At 36.4% G+C, this 22,962-nt stretch overlaps 1 protein-coding gene across 9 annotated transcripts in view; it reads left to right on the top strand.

The window, feature by feature from the left end:
* The window catches only part of CEP70 (centrosomal protein 70), a 144,328-nt gene that overhangs the window by 24,691 nt on the left and 96,675 nt on the right, over nt 1–22,962 (top strand). For 8 of the 9 annotated variants that reach the window (XM_049870202.1, XM_049870203.1, XM_049870200.1 and 5 more), the window contains 4 exons: nt 951–1,041; nt 1,160–1,283; nt 1,607–1,787; nt 18,059–18,228. In XM_049870202.1, coding sequence (XP_049726159.1) covers nt 951–1,041; nt 1,160–1,283; nt 1,607–1,787; nt 18,059–18,228 — 566 coding nt within the window. Of the gene's footprint in view, nt 1–950; nt 1,042–1,159; nt 1,284–1,606; nt 1,788–18,058; nt 18,229–22,962 lie in introns of those variants that run through there. The other variant, XM_049870208.1, reaches the window with a different exon arrangement.

Here is a 22,962-nt window from a genome sequence, read left to right on the forward strand (position 1 = left end):
GTTCTGTAGCACACGCATTGGAAAACATTATTCCCAGCTATTTAAAATTCTACAATATTTTATTTTCTTAACCTATGTTACCTGAGAAGGGAACCCTAACTCTCTAGATTAAGTGAATAAAGACAAAACAATGAGAAGAAAATAAAAAACAGGAAAAATGAATAAGAATATAAAATAAGAGTAAAAATAGAAATAGAGATGATTGAAAAATAAATTTAAATCTGCGCTATTAATAGTTACATAATCAGTTTTTAATATAAGTACAATGATCCCTCTTGAATTCACTGTGTGAGGCCTTTACTTGATTTTTTTCTCAGGTTTAGAATGTAAATACATGTTTAGAATCAGGGATGTGAGACTTGAGAGTATCTTCAGGGTGATTATACTAGAATCCGTTACCCAGATGGACATGCCCCTTTTTATAGTTAGACCTTGTCCATTTTACAAGGAACGATTTAAATTATTGGTTCTGACCAGATAGATTTTTTTTTTTTGTGACCTGAGTCATTATTAAAGTGACATTTATTTCTGTGTGATTTTCCTTTTCTTTACTATTTAATTAATAGAACCTAATTTACAGCTGTTTCTTCTAAGCAAAGTCTGCTCTGTTTCAGTTAAATCTAAAACCTTAGGTTTGTTTGATTCACTGAAATTACAACAGTATTTTGTTGTTGTTGCTGTTTTTTTTGTCCACTAAGACCTACAATATGAATATTCAGGGATGGTACAATACAATGACGTGCTTATTTGCATCCTTCAAGTCTGTTGTTAATTTTGTTAGAAACAAATTTATTTGTAAAATTTAACCATTATATATGCATAAAAATTCTTATATTTTAAGAATACCTTTTGAAGAAAAAATTCTGTTGTCTGAAAACAAAGGAAATTATATACAAGACGGTACTTCTTCACTTTATATCTTATCCTTTTCTCTCTCCTTGTAATTGTAGCAAGAAGAAGCAGAATGGGAAAGCATAAATGTACTGTTGATGACACATGGCTTAAAACCTTTGTCCCCAGTCAGAAGAGCAGATCTAAAAGGTAATCAGATCCTATTCTTGCTCCTTAAGGTAAAAAGCTGCTTTTTCCTTTTTTTAAGATAAAAAAACTTGACCTTTATTTTTACTATCTGTATTACATTAAAAAAATATTATTATAGATCTTATCATTTTTGACAAACAGTCATCACAAAGGATGAGAGAGAATTTTCAAACATTGGTGGAAGACACAGCACGTCAACAGAACATGATACGGGAGCTCATAGAAACTAATCAGCAGCTTAAGTAAGAAAATGGAAAAAGTCCTTTTTGAATTGTTTGTATGCAAGTGGTATGCATTCTAAAAATAACATCCTTGAAAAGAATCTTGAAATTTAATTTTCAATTTCGATTAAATATTAAATTAAAAAAATTTTTAATAGTAAATCTTTTGGTATTAATTTAGCTTAGATATGTAATGATACCTTTTATGTCTTGTATTGGTTTGTTTTGTAAGACATTTTAAGAATGTAACAAAATTTTAGAAATTGATTATGTTGTTAGATAGGTATGTTTGATTTGATTTATTTTTATTACTAAGGGAAGGAATTGTGTGTCTGTTAAATTAGAAATGAACTTCAGCTGGAACAAAGGCGAGCAGCAGATCAGGAACAACGAGCTAGTGACTTGGAACAAATTATGGAGAGTGTGAAATCCAAAATTGATGAATTAGAGAATGAATCCCTAAATAGGGTTTGCCAGCAACAGAATAAAATAACAACTCTTCAAAAGGAGCACACAGCTTTACAGGTACTGAGTTACATATTTTCCTAGATGATGATTAATACTAAAACAGCTCATCAAGGTCACTGGAGACTTCCAGGTTGCTTAATTCAGTGGTCCTTATCTTACTTGGGAGTTCTGGGTGGTACAAAAGGTTAACATGCTCGACTGCTAACCAAAATGATTGGAGGTTTGAGTCCACCCAGAAATGCCTTAGAAGAAAGGCCTGGCAATCTGCTTCTGAAAAAATCAGCCATTGGAAGCTCTGTGGAACAGAGTTCTTACTCTGACGCACATGGGATCACCATGAGTCAGAATCAACTCAACAGCAACTTTTTTTTTTTTAATTCTTTTTTTTTTATTGTGCTTTAGGTGAAATTTTTTTTAATTCTTATAGTTGCTGAAGGAATATGTTAGAATCTCTCATGATGATTGTGAATCCATGTATTTCTCCTTACAGTTCTGTCAATATTTGCCTTGTATAATTTGAGATTATAAAGTACATATAAATTTTAAATTATTCTACTACGTATTGGTTAGAACCTTTTATCATTGTGAAGCGTCTCTTCTTGTCTCTAGTAGTGCTTATTGCTTTAAAGTCTTTGTCTACTATCAATAGCACTATGTAAACTTTCTCTTTATTAAGATGTTTTCCTGGTATATGTTTTTCTATCCTCTTTTTACTTTTTGGAAATATGCTTTTAAAATTTTTTTAATTCATTTTTTATTGCGGTGAAAATATGTACACTAAAACATTCACCAATTCAACAATTTCTACATGTATAATTCAGTGACATTGGTTATGTTCTTCACATTGAATAAACATTATTGCAATCCTTTTCCAAATCATTCTGCCACCATTAACATAAACTCAATACCCACTAAGCAAAAACTCACCCTCTCTCCCTCCCTCTCACCCCTAGTAACCACTAATGATCAATCTTTAGTTTCTATGTATTTGCTTATTTCATCTAGGGAAGTTCATACAGTATTTGTCCTTTTGTGAATGACTTATTTCGCTCAGCATAATGTTTTCAGGGTTCATCCATGTCGTGGCATGGATCAAAACTTCATTTCTCTTTATGGCTGAGTAATATTCTATTGTATGTATAGGCCACATTTTGTTTATCCATTCATCTGTTGATGGACATTGCAGTTTCCACCATCTTAACTGTTGTGAAAAGTGCTGCAAGGAACATTGGAGAACAGCTTTCTGTTTGCTTCCCTGCTTCCACTTTTTCTGGATATGTTCTTAGGATGGGGATTGTTGAACCATATGGTAGTTCTGTGTTGAACTTTTTAAGGAAATGCCAAACTGTTTTCTGCAGTGGCTTTACCATTTTACATTCACACCAGCAATGGATCTTCCTGAACAACCTCGCCAAAACCTTTTGTATTCCTTTTTTAAAGTTTTTTTTTATATTGCCATACTAATGAGAGTGAGGTGGAATCTTATTGTGGTTTTGATTTTCATTTCCCTAATAACTAATGAGAAGCCCGGTGATATAGTGGTTAAGAGTTCGGCTGCTAACCAAAAGGTTGACAGTTCGAATCCACCAGCCACTCCTTAGAAACCCTTTGGGGCAATTCTACTCTGTCTTATAGGATCGCTGAGTCAGAATCCACTTGACAGCAACATATTTGAATTTTTTTTTTTGACTGGCTAATGATGTTGAGCATCTTTTCATGTGCTTGTTGGTCTTTTGTATATCCTATTTGGTGAAATGTCTGTTCAAATCCTTTGCCCATTTTTTGATTAAGTTGTTTGTCTCTTTGTTGTTGTCCAAGTTTTATTTAAATATATTTTAGATAATAGACCCTTATTGCATATATGGTTCCTAAAAATTTTCTCCAGATCTGTAGGTTATCTCTTTGCTTTGTTGATAAAGTACTTTGTTGAATAAAAGCATTTAATTTTTATGAGGTCCCATTTTGTCTTCTATTGCTCATGCTTTTGTTGTCATCTGATAATCCATTGTTAAAAACTGTATTCACACCCACTTGTATTTTCTTCTAAGAATTTTATGGTTTTAGTTTTCACATTTAGGCCCTTGATCCATTTTGAATTGTTTTTAATGTATGATGTGCGCACGAAGCCTGATTTATTCTTCTGCGTGTGGAAATCCAGTTTTCCCAGCAATGTTTATTGAAGCGACTCTTCCTTCCCCATTGAATGGACTTAGCACTCCTTGTTGAAAATCAGTTGACCATAGACGTATCGATTTATTTCTGAATTCTCAGTTCTATTCCATTGGTCTATATGTCTATTATACCAGTACCAGGCTGTTTTAATTACTGTGGTTTTATGGTATGCTTTGAAATAGGAAGTGTGAGTCCTCCTACTTTATTCTTCTTCAGAATTGCTTTAGGTAATCAGGGTCCCTTGCCCTTCCATATAAATATGAGGATTGGCTTTTCTATTTTTGCAAAGAATGGTGTTGGAATTTTGATGGTAATTGCATTGGACCTATAGATTGCTTTGGGTAGTATTAACATCTTAACTATATTAAGCCTTCCAGTACCCAAACATGGAATGTCCTTCTATTTATTTGTCTTCAATTTCTTTTAGTAATGTTTTATAGTTTTCTGTGTACAAGTCATTCACCTTCCTGGTTCAGTTTCTTCCTAGGTACTTTAATTTTTTAGATGCTGTTGTAAATAATTATGTTTCTTTAATTTCATTTCCCACCTGTGCATTGTTGATGTATAGAAACTTGACTGAGTTTTGTGTGTTGACCTTGCATCCTGCCACTTTGTTGAATTCATGTATTAGTTCTCATAATTTTCTTGTGGGTTCTTTGGGGTTTTCTATGTGTAGGACCATGTCATCTGTGAAAAGGAATAGTTTTACTTCCTCTTCCCCGATTTAGACACCTTTTTTTTTTTCCCTAGCCTAATTATTATTATTTTTAATTATTCTGACTGGCACTTCCAGAACGATGTTGAATAGCAGTGGTGAGAGTGAGCATCCCTATTGTGTTCCTGATCTTAATGAGAAAGCTGTCAGTATTTCTCCATTAAGTGTGATGTTGTTATTGTTAGGTGCTTTCAAGTTGGTTCCAACTACAGCAACCCCATGTACAACAGAACGAAGCACTGCCTGGTCCTGCACCATCCTCACAATCATTGTTATACTTGAGCTCATTGTTGCAGCCACTGTGTCAGTCCAGCTCATTTAGGGTCTTCCTCTTTTTCACTGACCCACTACTCTAGTAAGCATGATGTTCATCTCCAGGGACTTTTCCTCCTTATAACATGTCCAAAGTATGTGAGACAAAGTTTTGCCATCCTCACTTCTAAGGGGCCTTCTGGCTGTACTTTTTCCAAGACTGATTTGTTCATTCTGGCAGTCCATGGTATATTCAATATTCTTTGCCAACACCGTAATTCAAAGGTGTCAATTCTTCTTCAGTCTTCCTTATTCATTCTCCAGCTTTCCCATACATGTGAGGTCATTGAAAATACCATACATGGATCAGGTAGACATTAGTCTTCAAGGTGACATCTTTGCTTTTTGGCACTTTAAAGAGATCTTTTGCAGCAGATTTGCCCAATGCAAGGCTTCGTCTGATTTCTTGACTGCTAAGCTTTTTTTTTTTTTTTAAGCAGTGGATTGTGGATCCAAGTAAAATGAAATCCTTTACAACTTTAATCTTTTCTCCATTTATCATGTTACTTATTGGTCCAGGATTTTTTGTTCTCTTTATGTTGAGGTCTAATCCATATGGAAGGCTGTCATCTTTGATCTTCATCAGTAAATGCTTCAAGTCCTCTTCACGTTCAGCGAGCAAGGTTGTGTCATCTGCATATCGCAGGTTGTTAATGAGTCTTCCTCCAATCCTGATTCCCTGTTCTTCATGTAGTCCAGCTTCTCGGATTATTTGCTCAGTGTACAGATTGAATAAGTATGGTGAAAGGCTATAACCTTGATAGACACTTTTCTTGACTTTAAACCACACAGTATCACCTTGTTCTGTTGAAACGACTGCCTCTTGGTCTAGGTACAGATTCCTCTTGAGCATAATTAAGTGTTCTGGAATTCTCTTTCTTTGCAGTGTTATCCATAATTTGTTATGATCCACATAGTCGAATGCCATTGCATAGTCAGTAAGACACAAGTAAACATCTTTCTGGTATTCTCTGCTTTCAGCCACGATCCATCTGGCATCAGTAATGATATCCTTGTTCCACATCCTCTTCTGAATCTGGCTTAAACCTCTGGTCGTTTCCTGTCGATGTACTGCTGCAACCACTTTTTTTTTTTTTTTAATTGTGCTTTAAGTTAAAGTTTACAAATCAAGTCAGTCTCTTCTATAAAACGTTATATGCGCCTTGCTATGTACTCCTACCTGCCCTCCTCCTGATGAGACACCACATTCTTCCTCTCTACACTGTATTCCCCATGTCCACTCAGCCAGCTCCTGTCCTCCTCTTCCTTCTCATCTCACCTCCAGACAGGAGTTGTCGACATAGTCTCATGTATCTATTTGAGCCAAGAAGCTCACTCCTCACCAGTATCATTATCTATCTTATAGTCCAGTCCAATCCCTATCTTGAGAGTTGGTTTCAGGAATGGTTCCAGTCTTGGGCTAACAAAGGGGCCGGGACCATGACCTCCAGGGTCCCTCCAGTCTCGGTCAGACCATTAAGCCTGGCCTTTCTATGACAGTTTGAGATCTGCATCCTACTGTTCTCCTGCTCCATCAGGGATTCTCTGTTGTGTTCCCTGTCAGGGCAGTCATCGGTGGTAGCAGAACACCATGTAGTTCTTCCAGTCTCAGGCTGATGGAGTCTCTGATTTATGTGGCCCTTTCTGTCTCTTCGGCGCATCTTTACCATATGTCTTTGGTGTTTTTCATTCTCTTTTGCTCCAGGTAGGTTGAGACCAACTGATGCATCTTAGATGGCTGCCTGCTAGCGTTTAAGACCCCAGACACCTCTCACCAAAGTGGAATGCATAACATTTTCTTAATACATTTTGTGCAACCACTTTTGAATGATCTTCAGCAAAATAAGTGTGATGTTAGCTGTTGGTTTTTCATAAATGCCCTTTATTGAGGAATTTCCCTTCTATATCTCTCTTGTAGAGTGCTTTGTTTTGTTTTCTCATATCCTGAATGGGTGTTGAATTACGTCAAATGCCTTTTCTACCTTGATTGAGATCGTCACATGGTTCTTTCCTCAGTTCCATTAATATGGTGTATTACATTGATTGATTTTCCAGAGTTAAACTAACCTTGCATTCCTAGGATAAGTCCCGCTTGCTCATGGTGTGTAATCCTTTTCATAGCTTTTGGATTCATTTTGCTAGTATTTTGTTGAGGATTTTTACATTTATATTCATGAGGGATATTAGTAAATAGTTTTATTTTCTTGTGGTATCTTTGTCCGGCTTTGGTATCGGGGTAATTTTTACCTCATAGAATGAGTTAGGATGTGTTCCCCTCTTCTGTTTTTTGGAAAACTTTAAGTATAGCATTGGGAGAACTTCCTCTATAAATATTTGGTAGAATTCCTCAGTGAAGCTGTCTGCCTAGGACTTTTGTTTGTTGGGAGGTCTTTGATTACTGATTCAGTCCCTTCACTTGTTATGGGTCTGTCTGTTGACAGCCATTATTTCTTCTTGCATCATTGTAAGGAGTTTGTTTCAAGGAATTTGCCCATTTCCTCTAAGTTAGCTGATTTGTTGGCATATAACTGTTCATATATTTCCTCACAATCTTCTGTATTTCTGTAGGGCTGGTTGTAATGTTCCCAGTTTTGTTTCTAATTTTAGATATTTGCATCTTCTGTCTTTTTTTCTTTGTCAGTTTAACCAAAGGTTTGTCAATTTTATTAATCTTTTCAAAGAGCCAATTTCTGGTTTCACTGATTCCCTGTTATATTTCTGTTTCATTAATTTCTGCTCTGATCTTTATTATTTCCTTTCTTCTGGTAGCTTTGGGCTTAGTTTGATCTTCCTTTTCTAGTTCCTCAAGTTGTAGAGTTAAGCTATTGATTTGGGGTCTTTCTTTTTTTTTTGATATGTACATTTTTAAATCGTGTTTTAGGAGAAAGCTTACAGCACAAATTAGTTTCTCATTCAAAAATTTATACACAAATTGTTTTATGACATTGTTGTAATCCTGGCAATGTGTCAGCACTCTCCCCCTTTCCCCTTACACCCTAGGTTCCCTGTGTCCATTTCTCCAGATTTCCTGTCCCTTCGTGCCTTCTCATCTTTGCTTTTGGGCAGGTATCCTTTGGTCTCCTATACTTTATTGAACTAAGAAGCATGTTCCTCACATGTGTTATTGTTTGTTTTATACGCCTGTCTAATCTTTGGCTGAAAGGTAGACTTCAGGAGTAGCTTCTATTCTGAGTTAGCAGAGTGTCTGGGGACCATAGCCCCAGGGGGCCTCCAGTCTCTGTCAGACCAGTAAGTCTGGTCTTTTTTTATGCATTTGAATTTTGCTTTATATTTTTCTCCCATTCTGTCTGGAACCTTCTGTTGTGATCTATCAGAGCAGTTGGTGATCTTTCTTCTTTTTTGATGCGTTTATTGTTATAAATTTTTCTCTGAGTACTACCTTCACTGCATCCTATAAGTTTTAGTATGTTGTGTTTTCATTCTTTTTCAACTTTAAGAATTTTTTTTAATTCTTGCTTCCTTCTTCGACCTATTGGTTGCTTCGTAGTGTGTTATTTAGTTTCCATATATTTATATATTTTTCAGTTTTCTTTCTGTTAGTAATTCCTACTTTAATTCTGTTGTGATAATAAGAGATATTTTGTATGATTTCAGTCTTTTTAAATCTACTGAGACTTTCTTTGTATCCTAAGATACGACCTATCCTGGAGAATGATCCGTATGCACGGGAGAAGCATGTGTATTGTGCTGTTGTTCGGTGATGGATATATGTCTGTTACCTCTAGCTGGTTAATAGTGTTCAAGTCTTTTATTTCTTTATTAGTCTTCTTTCTAATTGTTCTTTCCGTTATCAAAAGTGGTGTATTAAATTCTTCAACTATTATTGTAGACCTGTCTATTTCTCCCTTCAGTTCTGTCAGCATTAGCTGTATAAATTTTGGGGCTCTGAGGTTAAGTCCATAAATATTTATAGTTGTTATGTCTTGATACATTGACCCTTTATCATTACATTCAATGGTCTTTTAAAGAGTTTTAAATAATAGAGGAAAAAAGTCCTTTACATAATTGCCATTTTCATTGCTCTTCACACATGTTCTTTTTTTTTTTTTATCTAGATTTCCATCTGGTATTTAAGCATTTCCTCATATATTTGAATATTCTTTGATAGTATAATTTTTAAAAAATAGCTTCATACTTTTGAGTGTGGATATAATGTGTTTAAACAGCCCTCTCGATGGCAACTAACAACATCCAAATAATCCCTTATTATTAGACATCTTGTTTTTGTCTTCTTTTTTTCACTACTGTGAAAAAAAATGTTATATATCGTTAATTCACTTAACAAATATTAACTGAAGGCCTTCCATTTACTAAATGGGTAAGACACTAGATGTATATGGTGTTGAGTAAAGTAATATTTCGTTTCTCCATTCATGATACATAAAGTCTACTGGGAGACAAAGATGTTGATTAAATAAGCACATAAAGTTCTTTGGTTAGAAAATCAATCATATCAGGTATCAACCCAAGACTAGACCACTGGACAGAAAAATCAGATGTCAACCGAGACAGGGAAATCACAAAAATAAATCCAGATAAAAAAATGCTCAGAACAGGGAAACAGCAATGTTATTATGTAAAAGAAGACAACATTAAAACTATAAAGAGGGACTAAGAAATGTAGTCATACATCTTTCAAATGGAGAGAAAGACAAGGTGATATAAAGAAATAAAAGTTAGGTTTAAACTTAGAAAAATAGGGGTAAATATTAAGGTAACCGCAAAGGAGACTGACTATCCTACACATCAAAATAAAATACAAGAAAAAAATAGAGACTCAGCAGAAACAAAACCAACAACAATGAATAAAAGAAAAAGACAATGTATAAAGACAAACTACTCAGCACAAAAAATTAAGTGGGAAAAAGAAACTGTCACAAAAAAAACCACAAAAGACATCAGAATGACAGTATTAAACTCATACTTATCCATAATTAACACTGGATGTAAATGGACTAAATATGCCGATAAAGAGACAGAGAATGGCAGAATGGATAAAAAAACACAATCCGTCTATATGTTGCCTGCAAGAGACACACCTTAGACTTAGAGATACAAACTAAAACTCAAAGGATGGAAAAAATATATCATGCAAACAACAATCAAAAAAGAGCAGAAGTGGCAATATTAATTTCTGACAAAATAGACTTTAAAGTTAAATCCACCACAAAGGATAAGGTGGGACACTATATGATGATTAAAGGGACAATATACCATATGGATATAACCATATTAAATATTTATGCACCCAATGACAGGGCTACAAGATACATAAAACAAACTCTTCAGCAGCATTGAAAAGTGAGATAGACAGCTCCACAATTATAGTAGGAGACTTCAACACACCACTTCTGGTGAAGGACAGGACATCCAGAAAGAAGTTCAATAAAGATACGTAAGATCTAAACCCCACAATCAACCAACTTGACCTCGTAGACATATACAGAACACTCCACCCAACAGCAGTCAAGTATACTTTGTTTTCTAGCGCACATGGAACGTTCTCTAGAATACACCACGTATTAGTTCATAAAGCAAACCTTAGCAGAATCCAAAACATCAAAATATTACAAAGCATCTTCTCTGACAATAAGTAGAAATCAAAAACATAAAAAGCAGGGAAGAGAAATGAAACACTCGAAAATGGAACAATACCCTGCTCAAAAAACACTAGGTTATAGAAGACATTATGGATGGAATAAAGAAATTCATACAATCTAATGAAAATGAAAACACTATCAGACCCTTTGGCGTAGTGAAAGCAGTGCTCAGAGGTCAATTTGTATCAATAAATGCCCACATACAAAAGGAAGGAAGGGCCAAAATCAAAGAATTATCCTTACAACTTGAACAAATAGAGAGCAACAAAAGAAACCCTCAGGCACCAGAAGAAAGCTGATAATAAAAATTAGAGTAGCATTAAATGAAATAGCAAACAGGAAAACAATTGAAAGAATTAAGAAGACCAAAAGCTGGTTCTTTGAAAAAATTGGCAAACCATTGGCTAAACTGACAAAAGAAAAACAGGAGAGGAAGCAAATAACCCGAACAAGAAATGAGTTGGGCAGTATTACAACAGACCCAACTGAAATTGAAAGAATCATATCAGATTACTATGAAAAATGTCCTCTAACAAATTTGAAAACCTAGAATAAATGGACGAATTCCTAGAAACACACCACCTACCCAAATTAACACAAACAGAGGTAGAGCAACTAAATAGATCCATCACAAAAGAAGAGATTGAAAAGACAATCGAAAAACTCCCAACCAAAAAAAAGCCCTGGCCCAGACGGCTTCACGGCACAGTTCTACAAAACTTTCAGAGAAGAGTTAACACCACTACTACTAAAGGTATTTCAGAGCATAGATACTCAAGTGGCCTTCGGAATACTTCCATACTCATACTGTGAAGCCAGCATATCCCTGATAACAAAACCAGGCAAAGACACCACAAGAAAAAGAAAATTAGAGACCTATATCCCTCATGAACCTAGATGCAAAAATCCTCTACAAAATTCTAACCAACAGAATTCAAAAACATATCAAAAAAATCATTCACCATGACCAAGTGGGATTCATACCAGGTATGCAGGGATGGTTCAACATTAGAAAAACAATTAATGTAATATGTCATATAAGTGGGAAACCCTGGTAGGATTGTGGTTAAGAACGAGAGCTGCAACCCAAAAGGTCAGCAGATCAAATCCACCAGGCGCTCCTTGGAAACTCTGGGGCAGTTCTACTATGTCCTGTAGGATCACTATGAGTCAGAATCAATGCAATGGCAAGGGGTTTGGTTTTGGTATCATATAAATAAAACAAAAGGAAAAACCACATGATCATATCAATTGGTGCAGAAAAGGCATTTGAGAAAGTTCAATACACATTCATGATAAAAACTCTCTGCAAAACAGGAATAGAAGGAAAATTCCTCAACATAATAAAGGGCATTTATACAAAGCCAAGAGCTAACATCATCCTAAATGGAGAGAGCCTGAAAGCATTCCCTTTGAGATCGGGAACCAGGCAAGGATGCCCTATATCACCACTCTTATTCAACATTGTGCAGGAGGTCCTAGCCAGAGCAATGAAGCTTGATAAAGAAATAAAGTGCATCCAGATTGGCAAGAAAGAAGTAAAAGTATCTCTATTTGCAGATGACATGATCTTGTACACAGAGAACCCTAAGGAATCCTCCAGAAAACTACTGAAACTAATAGAAGAGTTCAGCAAAGTATCAGGATATCAGATAAACATACAAGAATCAGTTGGATTCCTCTACACCAACAAAAAGAACATCAAAGAGGAAATCACCAAATCAATACCATTTTCAGTAGCCCTCAAGAAGATAAAATACTTAGGAATAAATCTTACCGTACATGTAAAAGACATACAAAGAAAACTACAAAACTCTTCTGCAAGAAACCAAAAGAGACTTACATAAGTGGAAAGACATTCCTTGCACATGGATAGGAAGACTCAACATTGTAAAAATGTCTCTTCTACCAAAAGCAATCTATAGATACAATGCAATTCCAATCCAAATTCCAATGACATTTTTTAATGAGATGGAGAAACAAATCACCAACTTCATGTTGAAGGGAAGGAGGCCCCAGATAAATAAAGCATTACTGAAAAAGAAGAACAAAGTGGGAGGCCTCACTCTACCTGATTTTAGAACCTATTATACTGTCACAGTAGTCAGAACAGCCTGGTACTGCTATAACAACAGATACATAGACCAATGGGACAGAATTGAGAATCCGGAGATAAATCCGTCCACATATGAGCAGCTGATATTTGACAAAGGCCCAAAATCTGTTCAATGGGGAAAGGACAGTCTGTTTAACAAATGGTGCTGACATAACTGGATATCCATTTGCAAAAAAATGAAACAAGACGCATACCTCACACCATGCACAACAACTAACTCAAAATGGATCAAAGACCTAAATATAAAATCTAAAATGATAAAGATCATGGAAGAAAAAAAGGGACAACGTTAGGAGCCCTAATACATAGCATAAACAGTGTACAAAACAACCAACAGTGCAAAAGAGAAACTAGATAACTGGGAGCTCCTAAAAATCAAACACCTATGCTCATCCAAAGACTGCACCAAAAGAGTGAAAAGATTACCTACAGACTGGGAAAATGTTTTAGCTATGACATTTCCGTTCAGGGCCTGATCTCTAAAATCTACATGATACTGCAAAAACTACAAAAAGACAAACAACCCAATTAAAAAATGGGCAAACGGTATGAACAGGCACTTCACTAAAGACATTCCGGTAGCTAACAGATACATGAGGAAATGCTCAGGATCATTAGCCATTAGAGAAATGCAAATCAAAACTACAATGAGATTCCATCTCACTCCAACAACGCTAGCATTAATCCAAAAAACGCCAAATAATAAATGTTGGAGAGATTGTGGAGAGTCTGGAACACTTACACACTGATGGTCGGAATGTAAATGGTACAACCACTTTGGAAATTGATTTGGTCCTTCCTTGAAAAGCTAGAAATAGAACTACCATATGATCCAGCAATCTCAGTCCTTGGAATGTATCCTAGAGAAATAAGAGCCTTTACACGAACAGATATATGCACACCTAGGTTCATCGCAGCACTGTTTGCAGTAGCAAAAAGATGGAAGCAACCAAGGTGCCCATCAACAGATGAATGGATAAATAAATTATGGTATATTCACACAATGGGATAGTACGCACTGATGAAGAACAATGATGAAACTGTGAATCGTTTCATAACATGGAGGAATCTGGAAGACATGCTGAGTGAAATTAGTCAGTTGCAAAAGTACAAATATTGTGTAAGACCACTATTATAAGAACTCGAGAAATAGTTTAAACATAGAAGAAAATATTCTTTGATGGTTATGGGAAGGGGGAGGGAGGAAAGGAGGGCGAAGGGTTTTCACTAATTAGATAGTGGAGAAGAACTATTTCAGGTGAAGGGAAAGACAACAAACAATACAGGAGAGGTCAGCACAACTGGACTAAACCAAAAGCAAAGAAGTTTCCTGAATAAACTGAATGGTTCAAAGTCTAACATGGCAGGGGCAGGGGGTTGGAGACCATGGTTTCAGGGAACATCTAAGTCATTTGGCATAATAAAATCTGTTAAGAAAACATTCTGCACCCCACTTTGGAGAGTGGTGTCTGGGGTCTTAAATGCTAGCAAGCAGCCATCTAAGATCCGTAAATGGGTCTCAACCCACCTGGAGCAAAGGAGAATGAAGAACACCAAAGACACAAGGTAATTATGAGCCCAAGAGACAGAAGAGGCCACATAAACCTGAGACTACATCAGCCTTAGACCAGAAGTACTAGATGGTGCGCGGCTTCAACTGATGTTGTGACAGGGAACACAAGGAAGAACCCCTGAGGAAGCAGGAGAGCAGTGGGATGCAGACCCCAAATTCCCATAAAAAGACCGAACTTAATGGTCTGACTGAGACTAAAAAGACCCTAGTGGTCATGGTCCCCAGCCGTTCTGTTAGCCCAAGACAGAAACCATTCCCAAAGCCAACTCTCCAGACAGGGATTGGACTGGACAATGCGATAGAAAATGATACTGGTGAAGAATGAGCTTCTTGAATCAACTAGACACGTGAGAGTATGTTGGCATCTCCTGTCTGGAGGGGAGATGAGAGGGCAGAAGGGGCCAGAAGCTGACCAAATAGACATGAAAAGAGAGAGTGGAGGGAAGGAGTGTGCTTTGTCATTAGGAGGAGAGCAATTAGGAGTATATAGTGAGGTTTACATAAATTTTTGTATGAGAGACTGACTTGATTTATAAACTTTCACTTAAAGCACAGTAAAAAAAAAAAAAATACATCCTTAAAAAATGAAAAAAAGCACATAAATAAGAATTATTCTTAATATGCCATGAAAGAAAGGTATATGGTGCTCTGAGAGCCTAACACAGGGGCTATAACCTAGTCGATAAGGTTCCCTTAGGAAGTGGCAAGTAGTAGTTGCTTAGGTAAAAATGTTGCGGTTTAAGTCGATTCCAACTCTTAGTGACCCTATAGTACAGAGTAGAACTGCCTTAGAGGGTTTCCAAGGAGCAGCTGGTGGATTTGAACTGCCAACCTTTTGGTTAGCAGCCAAGCTCTTAACCATTGCACCACCAGGGCTGTGGATGCTCTAGGCAGAGGCAACGGCACTTGTAAAAGGAGCAACACAAGTACAAGGGATAAAAGAGGACTAGTACAGCTGAAGTGAAGAGGAACAGGGAACAAAATGAGGCTAGGACGTAATAGCGGCCAGGAACTTCAGGACTTCGTAGGCCCATGTTAAGGAGTTTTGTCTTTATTCTAAAATCAATAGGAAGTTATTGAGTGGATTTAAGCAAGTTGGAGGAGTAGGGGACAGGGATGTGGGTGACAGGATCAAATGTGTTTACATTTTAAAAGATCACTTTAGTTGTATAGGGAATGAGTTGGAGGGGAGACATAGTGGATATGGATAGACCAGGTATGAGAGTATTGCAATGGTGTAGATAAGAGATGATGGGAGCTTATAGCAGGATGGTGGTTGTGATAACGCTAAGAACTGAACAGATTTGAAAGAAATCTAGAATTGCTATAAATTTTTATTTGGTAAGTAATATGGCAATAGCTATTAAAATAAAGCAAACACATATAAATTAACCTAGCAGTCTCACCTTGGAAAATGCATCCAGTAGAAACACAAGCTACAATACTAAGGAATACATGCATAAGAATATTTACTGTAGCAATATTTGTGATGGCTTGGAACAAACTTGGAACAAATGAATATCCATAAACATGAAAATGGTTTTGAATAAATCTGGTGTTTCCCAATTCCATATTCTATGGAATATTAATACATTTGTCAAAAAATAAGTGAGAGACTACTCTGAAACTTTCGAGGACTCAGGCTTCTCTTCCTGCTATGCAATGAAGTAATAACCTTTCCTAATTATTCAGCACTTCATAGATATGTGCCTTTTTTTTTTCACTCTGAAGATGAGGAAACTGAGGCTCAAAGCAGTTAGGTTATAAATGTTGCCAGTGTTTATTAAACATCTTCTGTGCGCCAGGCACCGTTCTAAGCACTGTGTGCAGATTCACTTGATCCTCTGAATAACTCTGTGAACAAAACGTTATTTCCATTTTCAGGATGGGAAGGCTGGGACATGGAGTGCCCAGAGGACTTGCTCAAAGTCACACACTTAATAAGAAAGAGAGTAGGTTGGTGCCCAGATTATCTGACTCTAGCATTCATGCTCCTAGCAACTACCCTGTTCTGCATCTCAAGAGTAGGCCCCAAGGTTTTGTAGTTAACTTACACGTAGAAGTCTGATGGCACCCATGTCACTTGATCACAGAGGCCCCTGCCCGGCTTGTAGGGAAGGGATGGGACAAGGCAGGGATAAATTCCAGGTACAACTGATGGTTACTGGGAGATGACATGGGCCTGGAAGCTGGGTCCTCCTTCTCCCCTGAGGGCTTCTAAGTCTCAGTTAACTTGATACTTGTGGCAGGTGAACATGTGCTTAGACATAGGCATTCTATTCTGAAAGAGGCATGTCTTAGTAATGCCCAGGCCAGATAGGGAAAGGCTTCTCCGTGAACTTTATGGAAGTGTAGTTAATAACAGTGATGGTGCTGTTGATAATGATGAAGAGGAAAAATTAATCCATTAAAATTATTCTGATGAATTCAACTTTAGACTTTCAGTATACTGTTGTTCTTCATTCGCTGATTAAAACTTTTTAGAGGTTAGAGGTTTAAAATGTTTTTCTAATTACAAATATTAATACATAATTATTGGAGATGTTGTAGAACAGAAAGAAAAGCATAAGTATAAAAAAGTAAGATAGACCTTTTCTATGAAAAAAAAAATTTTTTTTTATATCAAGTTGGAGGAATGTCCTTGATGTCTTGTGTATGGTTCAAAACCTCCCTTTTTACTCCTCCCTCATATATGGGTGAATTAGTATTACTATATATTTGTACAAGCGTGGAGAAAGGAGTGCAAGGATAACAGTGAGCTCTTATAAGGATCAGTTTTGTTGGCATTAGGGACATTGAGGAGACCCTGAATCTGGTTTTAGTCACATGGAGGTGAAATGCTTTGGGATATTAAAGGGAGATATCAAATAAGCAGTTGGCCTGAAGTACAGAAATGTGTGGACTGGGGATGAATGTGGGAATTATCAGAGTATAGTGGTAATTGAAGCTATTGACTTGGATGAAAATATAGGTTGAGTGTAGAGTTTCCAAGGAACTTTAACATTTTATGGCTAGATAGAGAATGAGCTTGCAAAGGGCCCCTAGATATAGAAGTCAGAGAATAAGGGAAAACCAGACAAGATTAGAGAAGTGAATATCCAAGGTCTACATTTATTCCTTTGTATAAACTTTGGTGTGCATACTGGTTGTTTTTTCATGTTAACTTCCTGGTTGTGGATGTACTATGAGTTTGTAGTCTCCCACATTGCATGGATGCCTACGTTGACTACATCACTGGCAATCCTGAATTATCATTGCTAATTTAGGACTCAATTTTAAATCCTGGTTCTTTATAACATTTTTAGTATTCATCCTTTCCTGATTGTTTATAGAGATTTTGAGTTCCTCTACTGATTATGGAGCCCCTGGGTGGTGCAAATGGTTAATTCACTTGGCAGCTAACCAAAAGGTTGGATATTTGACTCCACCCAGAGGCATCTCAGAAGAAAGGCCTGGTGATCTACTTTCAAAAAAATCAGCGATTGAAAACCCTGTGGAGCATAGTTCTACTCTGACACACATGGGGTCACCATGAGTCAGAGCCGACTCTACAGGAACTGGTTTTTTACTGATGATGATACTTTGAATGTCTGCAATTGCAAACTATACTTTCCCCATTTTACACCTATTTTACTTGTTAAAGTTTTGAGATTTGTGCTGTATTAATGTTTCTGAAGTTTGCACCCATTTACAAAGAGCCCCAATACAGAAGTTCTTAAATGAAGCAGCTAGATAGAAACTGTGAAGATGTACTGTTAGGACAGCATGTTCTAGATATATATACATATCATAATTATAGATTTTCAAAATTTCTTACAGGTAAAATGCCAGCGTTACATGAAAAAGCGAATGGAGCAACAAGAGACTATTGCTTCTCTGCAAAAGAATATCTATAGATTAACAAAGGAGGAAGAAGAGCGCATTGTCACTCAAAACAGAGTGTTTGCCTATCTCTGTAGAAGAGTTCCTCATAGTGTCTTGGATAGACAGTAAGTTTCCTATAATTTGATGTGTAGCTATATGCATCATGGTTTGTTTTGTTTTTTTACTGATTTCATCTTGGGGGTAGTAGTACCTCTTATAAATTAGAGGAGTCTTCTTCCCCTGCCTCTTCCCCCCCTCCCCACCCGGTATTATTGACTTGTTGAAGAAACTGTCAGTTGTCTTGGAGAAAGTTCAACTTTCTAGATTTTTCTGTTTTCTTCCTCATTACATCATTTAATTTATTCTGTCTCCCATATTTCCTGGAAATTAGTGCTCAATTCGAGTTCAAGTATTTTTGGCAAAATACTTCATAGGTGGTACTGTGCACTTTATATTTTAACACATCTGGAGGCATGTAATGTCTGCTTGACCCACTGTTAGGAATGCTAAGATTGGTCAGGGGCTTAAGTGGTAAAGTCTGATCATTCCATTGTAAAATTCCCTATCTTCCTTTCATTTAATGGTTTTATCCATTGATGATCTTACAAAATGATTGTTTTAATTTCTGTTATGGCTTTTTTTTTTTTGCTGGAATTCTGTAAAAAAGAACTTTTCCTTATCAGTTGAGTTCTGTTTGGTTATCCCATTGGTTTGTTACAGAAAGGTAAGATAAATGCTCAGTTCTTTTCCTTTCTATTTTCTAAATTTAATTTATTTTGTTGTTGTTGAGAATATACAGAGCAAAATGTACACCAATTCAACAGTTTCTACCTGTACAATTTAGTGACATTGATTGCATTCTTCAAGTTGTACAGCCATTCTCACCCCCCGTTTCTGAGCTCTTCCTCCCTCATTAACATAAATCCACTACCTGCTAAGGTTCCTATTTAAACTTTTGAGTTGCTATTGTCAATTTGATCCCATTCTTAAAAGAGCATAAAGCCCAAGGCAGACCTTTTTTACTAGTTAAGCTAAACTATTGTTCATTTTCAAGAAGACTTCAGGGGATATTTTTTGTTTAAGGCTTTATCTCAGAACAATAGTTTCAGGGGCTCATCCAGCCTCCATGGATCTCAGAACTGTAGAGTCCATAAGAATTTGAAATTCTGTTCTGCATTTTTCCTCTTCTGATCAGAATTCTTCTATGGAATCTTTGATCGAAATGTTCAATAATGGAAACCAGGCACCATCCAGTTCTTCTGGTCTCATGGCAAAGGAGACAGTTGTTCATGGAGGTAATTAGCCACATATTCCATATCCTCCTCCTATTCCTGACTGTCCTTCTTCCTCCGTTGCTGCGGGTGAATAGAGACCAATTATTTTGCCTTGGATGGTAGCTCGTAAGCTTTTAAGACTCCAAGCATTACGTAAGGACCTAGGAGGTAGAACAGAAGCACTAAACATGTTATTAGGCCAATTAACTGGGATGTCCCGTGAAACCATGACCCTAAACCTCCAAACTAAGGAACCAAATCCCATGAAGTACTTGGTTTGTATATAAGTGGCATCAGAATCTATCTATCTTTTGTCAATTCAACATTTTACAGGTGTACAACTATTGATAGCAGTTACATTAATTGGCTATGCAACCCTACCCTCAGTCAATGCGATTTTTCCATCATCATTAACTCCCCTTTTCCCCTGCCCTCCTACTGCTGGTATCCACTAATAAACTTTGGTCTCTATACATTTGCCTTTTCTTGTCTTTTTATAGAAGTGAGGTCATACAGTATTTATCCTTTTGCAATTGGTTTATTTCACTGAGCATAATGTCTTCAAGCCCCATCTGTATTGTAGCATGTATCAAGACTTCATTTCTTCTACTGGCTAACTAGTGTTCCATTCATTGTATGTATGTACCAGATTTTGTTTATCCATTCATGTGTTGATGGACATTTAGGTTGTTTCCAACTTTTGGCTATTGTGAATGAACACTGATGTGCAAGTATCTGAGTCTCTGCTTTCTACAAGTGAAATTGCTGGGTCATATGATAGTTTTCCAAAATAGTTTATTTTTAGTTTTTTGAGGAAGCACCACAGTGTTTTCCATAATGGCTGTACCATTTTGTATTCCAACCAGCAATGGATAAGTGTTCCAATTTCCCTACATCCTTGCCAGCATTTGTTGTTTTCTGTTTTTTATATCTTGGCCATTCTAGTGGGAGTGAAATAGTATTTCATTGTGGTTTTGATTTGCATCTCTTTGATGGCTAATGACGCTGAGCATCTTTTCATGTGTTCACCTCTTTGGTGAAATGTCTATTCAAGTCCTTCACCCATTTGATGATTGAGTTATTTGTCTTTTTGTTGTTAAGTTGTTGAAGTTTTATATTTATTTTGGTTATTAGATTCTTGTCAGATGTATGGTTTCCAGAGATACTCTCCCAGTTGATAGCTTGTCTTTTCACTATTTTGATAAAGTCTTTTGATGAACAAAAATTTTTAATATTTATGAAGTCTCCTTTATTTATCTTGTCTTTAGCTTTTTGCCCTTTTGTTATAATATTAGATAATCTATTGTGGAAAGCTAGACCCAACAACATTGCCCCTGCTAGTTCTTCTAAGGGTTTTATGGTTTTAGTTTGCACATTTAGGTCCTTAATCCATTTTGAATTTGTTTTTGTGTATGGTGTAAGGCATGGATCCTGTTTCGTTTGTCTGCGTATGGAAATCTAATTTTCCCAGCACCGTTTATTGAAGAGACTCTTCTTTCCCCCATTGAATGGACTTAGCACACTTGTCAAAATTCGGTTGACCATAGATGTATAGGTTTGTTTCTGGGCTGTCAATAATATTCCATTGGTCTGTGTGTCTGTTGTTATATCAGTACCAGGCTGTTTTGATTACTGTAGCTGTATAGCATGTTTTAAAATCAAGAAGTGTGAGTCCGCCTACTTTGTTCTTCTCTTTCAACATTGTTTTAGCAATTCGAGTCCTCTTGCCATTCCATATAAAGTTGAGGGATTTGTGTTCCTATTTCTGTAAAGAAGGCTGTTGGAAGTTTGATCGAGATTGCATTGAATCTATAGATTGCTTTGGGTAGTAATGACTTGTTAACAGTGTTAAGTCTTCCAGTTCATGAACATGGAACATATTTCCATTTATTTAAGTCTTCTTTAATGTCTTTCAGCAGCATTTTATAGTTTTCATTGTATAATGATTTATTCTTAGGTTTTTTTTTTTTTTCTCTTAGATTCTATTGTAAATGGAATTGTTTCCCTAATTTCCCTTTCAGATTTCTCATTGCCAATGTATAGAAAAGGAGCACTGGTGGTGCAGTGGTTAAAGCATTTGGCTGCTAACCAAAAGGTTGGCGGTTTGAACCCACCAGCCACTCCACGGGAAAAAGCAGCAGTCTGCTTCCGTAAAGATTACAGCCTTGGGAACTCCGTGGGGCAGTCCTGCCCTGTCCTATGGGATCACTATCAGTTGGACTTACTTTTTGACCTAAAATGTGGTCTATCCTAGAGAATGATCCATGTGCACTGGAGTAGAATGTATATTGTGCCATTTTTGGATGGAGTGTTCTATATATATGTCTGTTAAGTCTTATTGGCTTCTAGTATCATTCAGTTGCTCTGTTTCCTTGTTGATCTTTCTACATGTTCCATCCAATATTGAAGGTGGCATATTGACGTCTCCAACTATTACTATAATACTACCTATTCTCCCTTCAATTGTATCAGTATTCAGGTCTCCCCATGTTGAGTGCATATATATTTACGATTGCTAAATATCCTTGGTTAGTTGACTCTTTTATCACTATATAATGTCCATCTTAATCTCTTCTGACAGATTTTGTCTTAAAGTCTATTTTGTCTGACATTAAGATTGCCACCCCACCTCTATTTTGGTTATTATTTGCATGGAATATTTTTCCCATCCATTCACTTTCAACCTATTCATGTCCTTGGGCTTAAGGTATGTCTCTTGTAAACAGCATATAGTTGGATCATGTTTTTTTTAATCCATTCTGCTACTCTCTGCCTTTTGATTGGAGCAATTAGTCCATTTACATTCACCATAATTACTGATAAGAAGTGACTTACCTCTGCCATTTTATTTGTTTTTTTGTGTCTTAAACCTTCTTTGTCTTTGTAGTTTAGTACTGCTTGCTTTTATGTGTTGTTGATTTATAGTAGTGAGCCTTTTTGCTTCCCTTTGTCTTTCTTTTTGTGTATGTTTTATATTTTTTTCCTTAGTCGTTACCATATTACATTGAAGAGCTTGTATTTATAACATTCTATAATCTTGGTATAACTTAACTTCAGTAACATATGAGAAATTCTGTATCTATACCATTCCTCTCCCCCCATTTTGTTGTTATCACTAATTCCATCTTTATATTTCATGTACCCTGTGACATAATTTTATCCTTGCCTTTTATATATTTGTTATTGAAAAACATGAAGAACCAATACATTTAGAATTATTGACCATGAACACCTTACTAGCCCTTATACTTGTCCATGCATTTCCCTTTATTAGGAATCTTTCTTTTTATGTATAGCTTTGAATTACTTTCTGGTGTCTTTTCCCTTCCATCTATAGAACTCCCATTAGTATTTTTTGTAGGGCCGGTCTGGTGGGTATGAACTGTCTCAGATTCTGTTTGTCTGGAAATGTTTTAATGTCACACTCATTCTTGAAAGATAGTTTCACTGGGTATAGCAATCTTGGTTGACAGTTTTTTTCTTTCAGCACTTTAAATATCTCATTCCATTACTTCTGGCCTCCATTGTTTCTGAGGAAATATCAGCATTTGATCTTATTAGGGATTGTTTGTATGTGACTGTTTG

The sequence above is a fragment of the Elephas maximus genome, chromosome 26 (genome assembly GCF_024166365.1).
Source record: "Elephas maximus indicus isolate mEleMax1 chromosome 26, mEleMax1 primary haplotype, whole genome shotgun sequence".
Taxonomy (NCBI): domain Eukaryota; kingdom Metazoa; phylum Chordata; class Mammalia; order Proboscidea; family Elephantidae; genus Elephas; species Elephas maximus.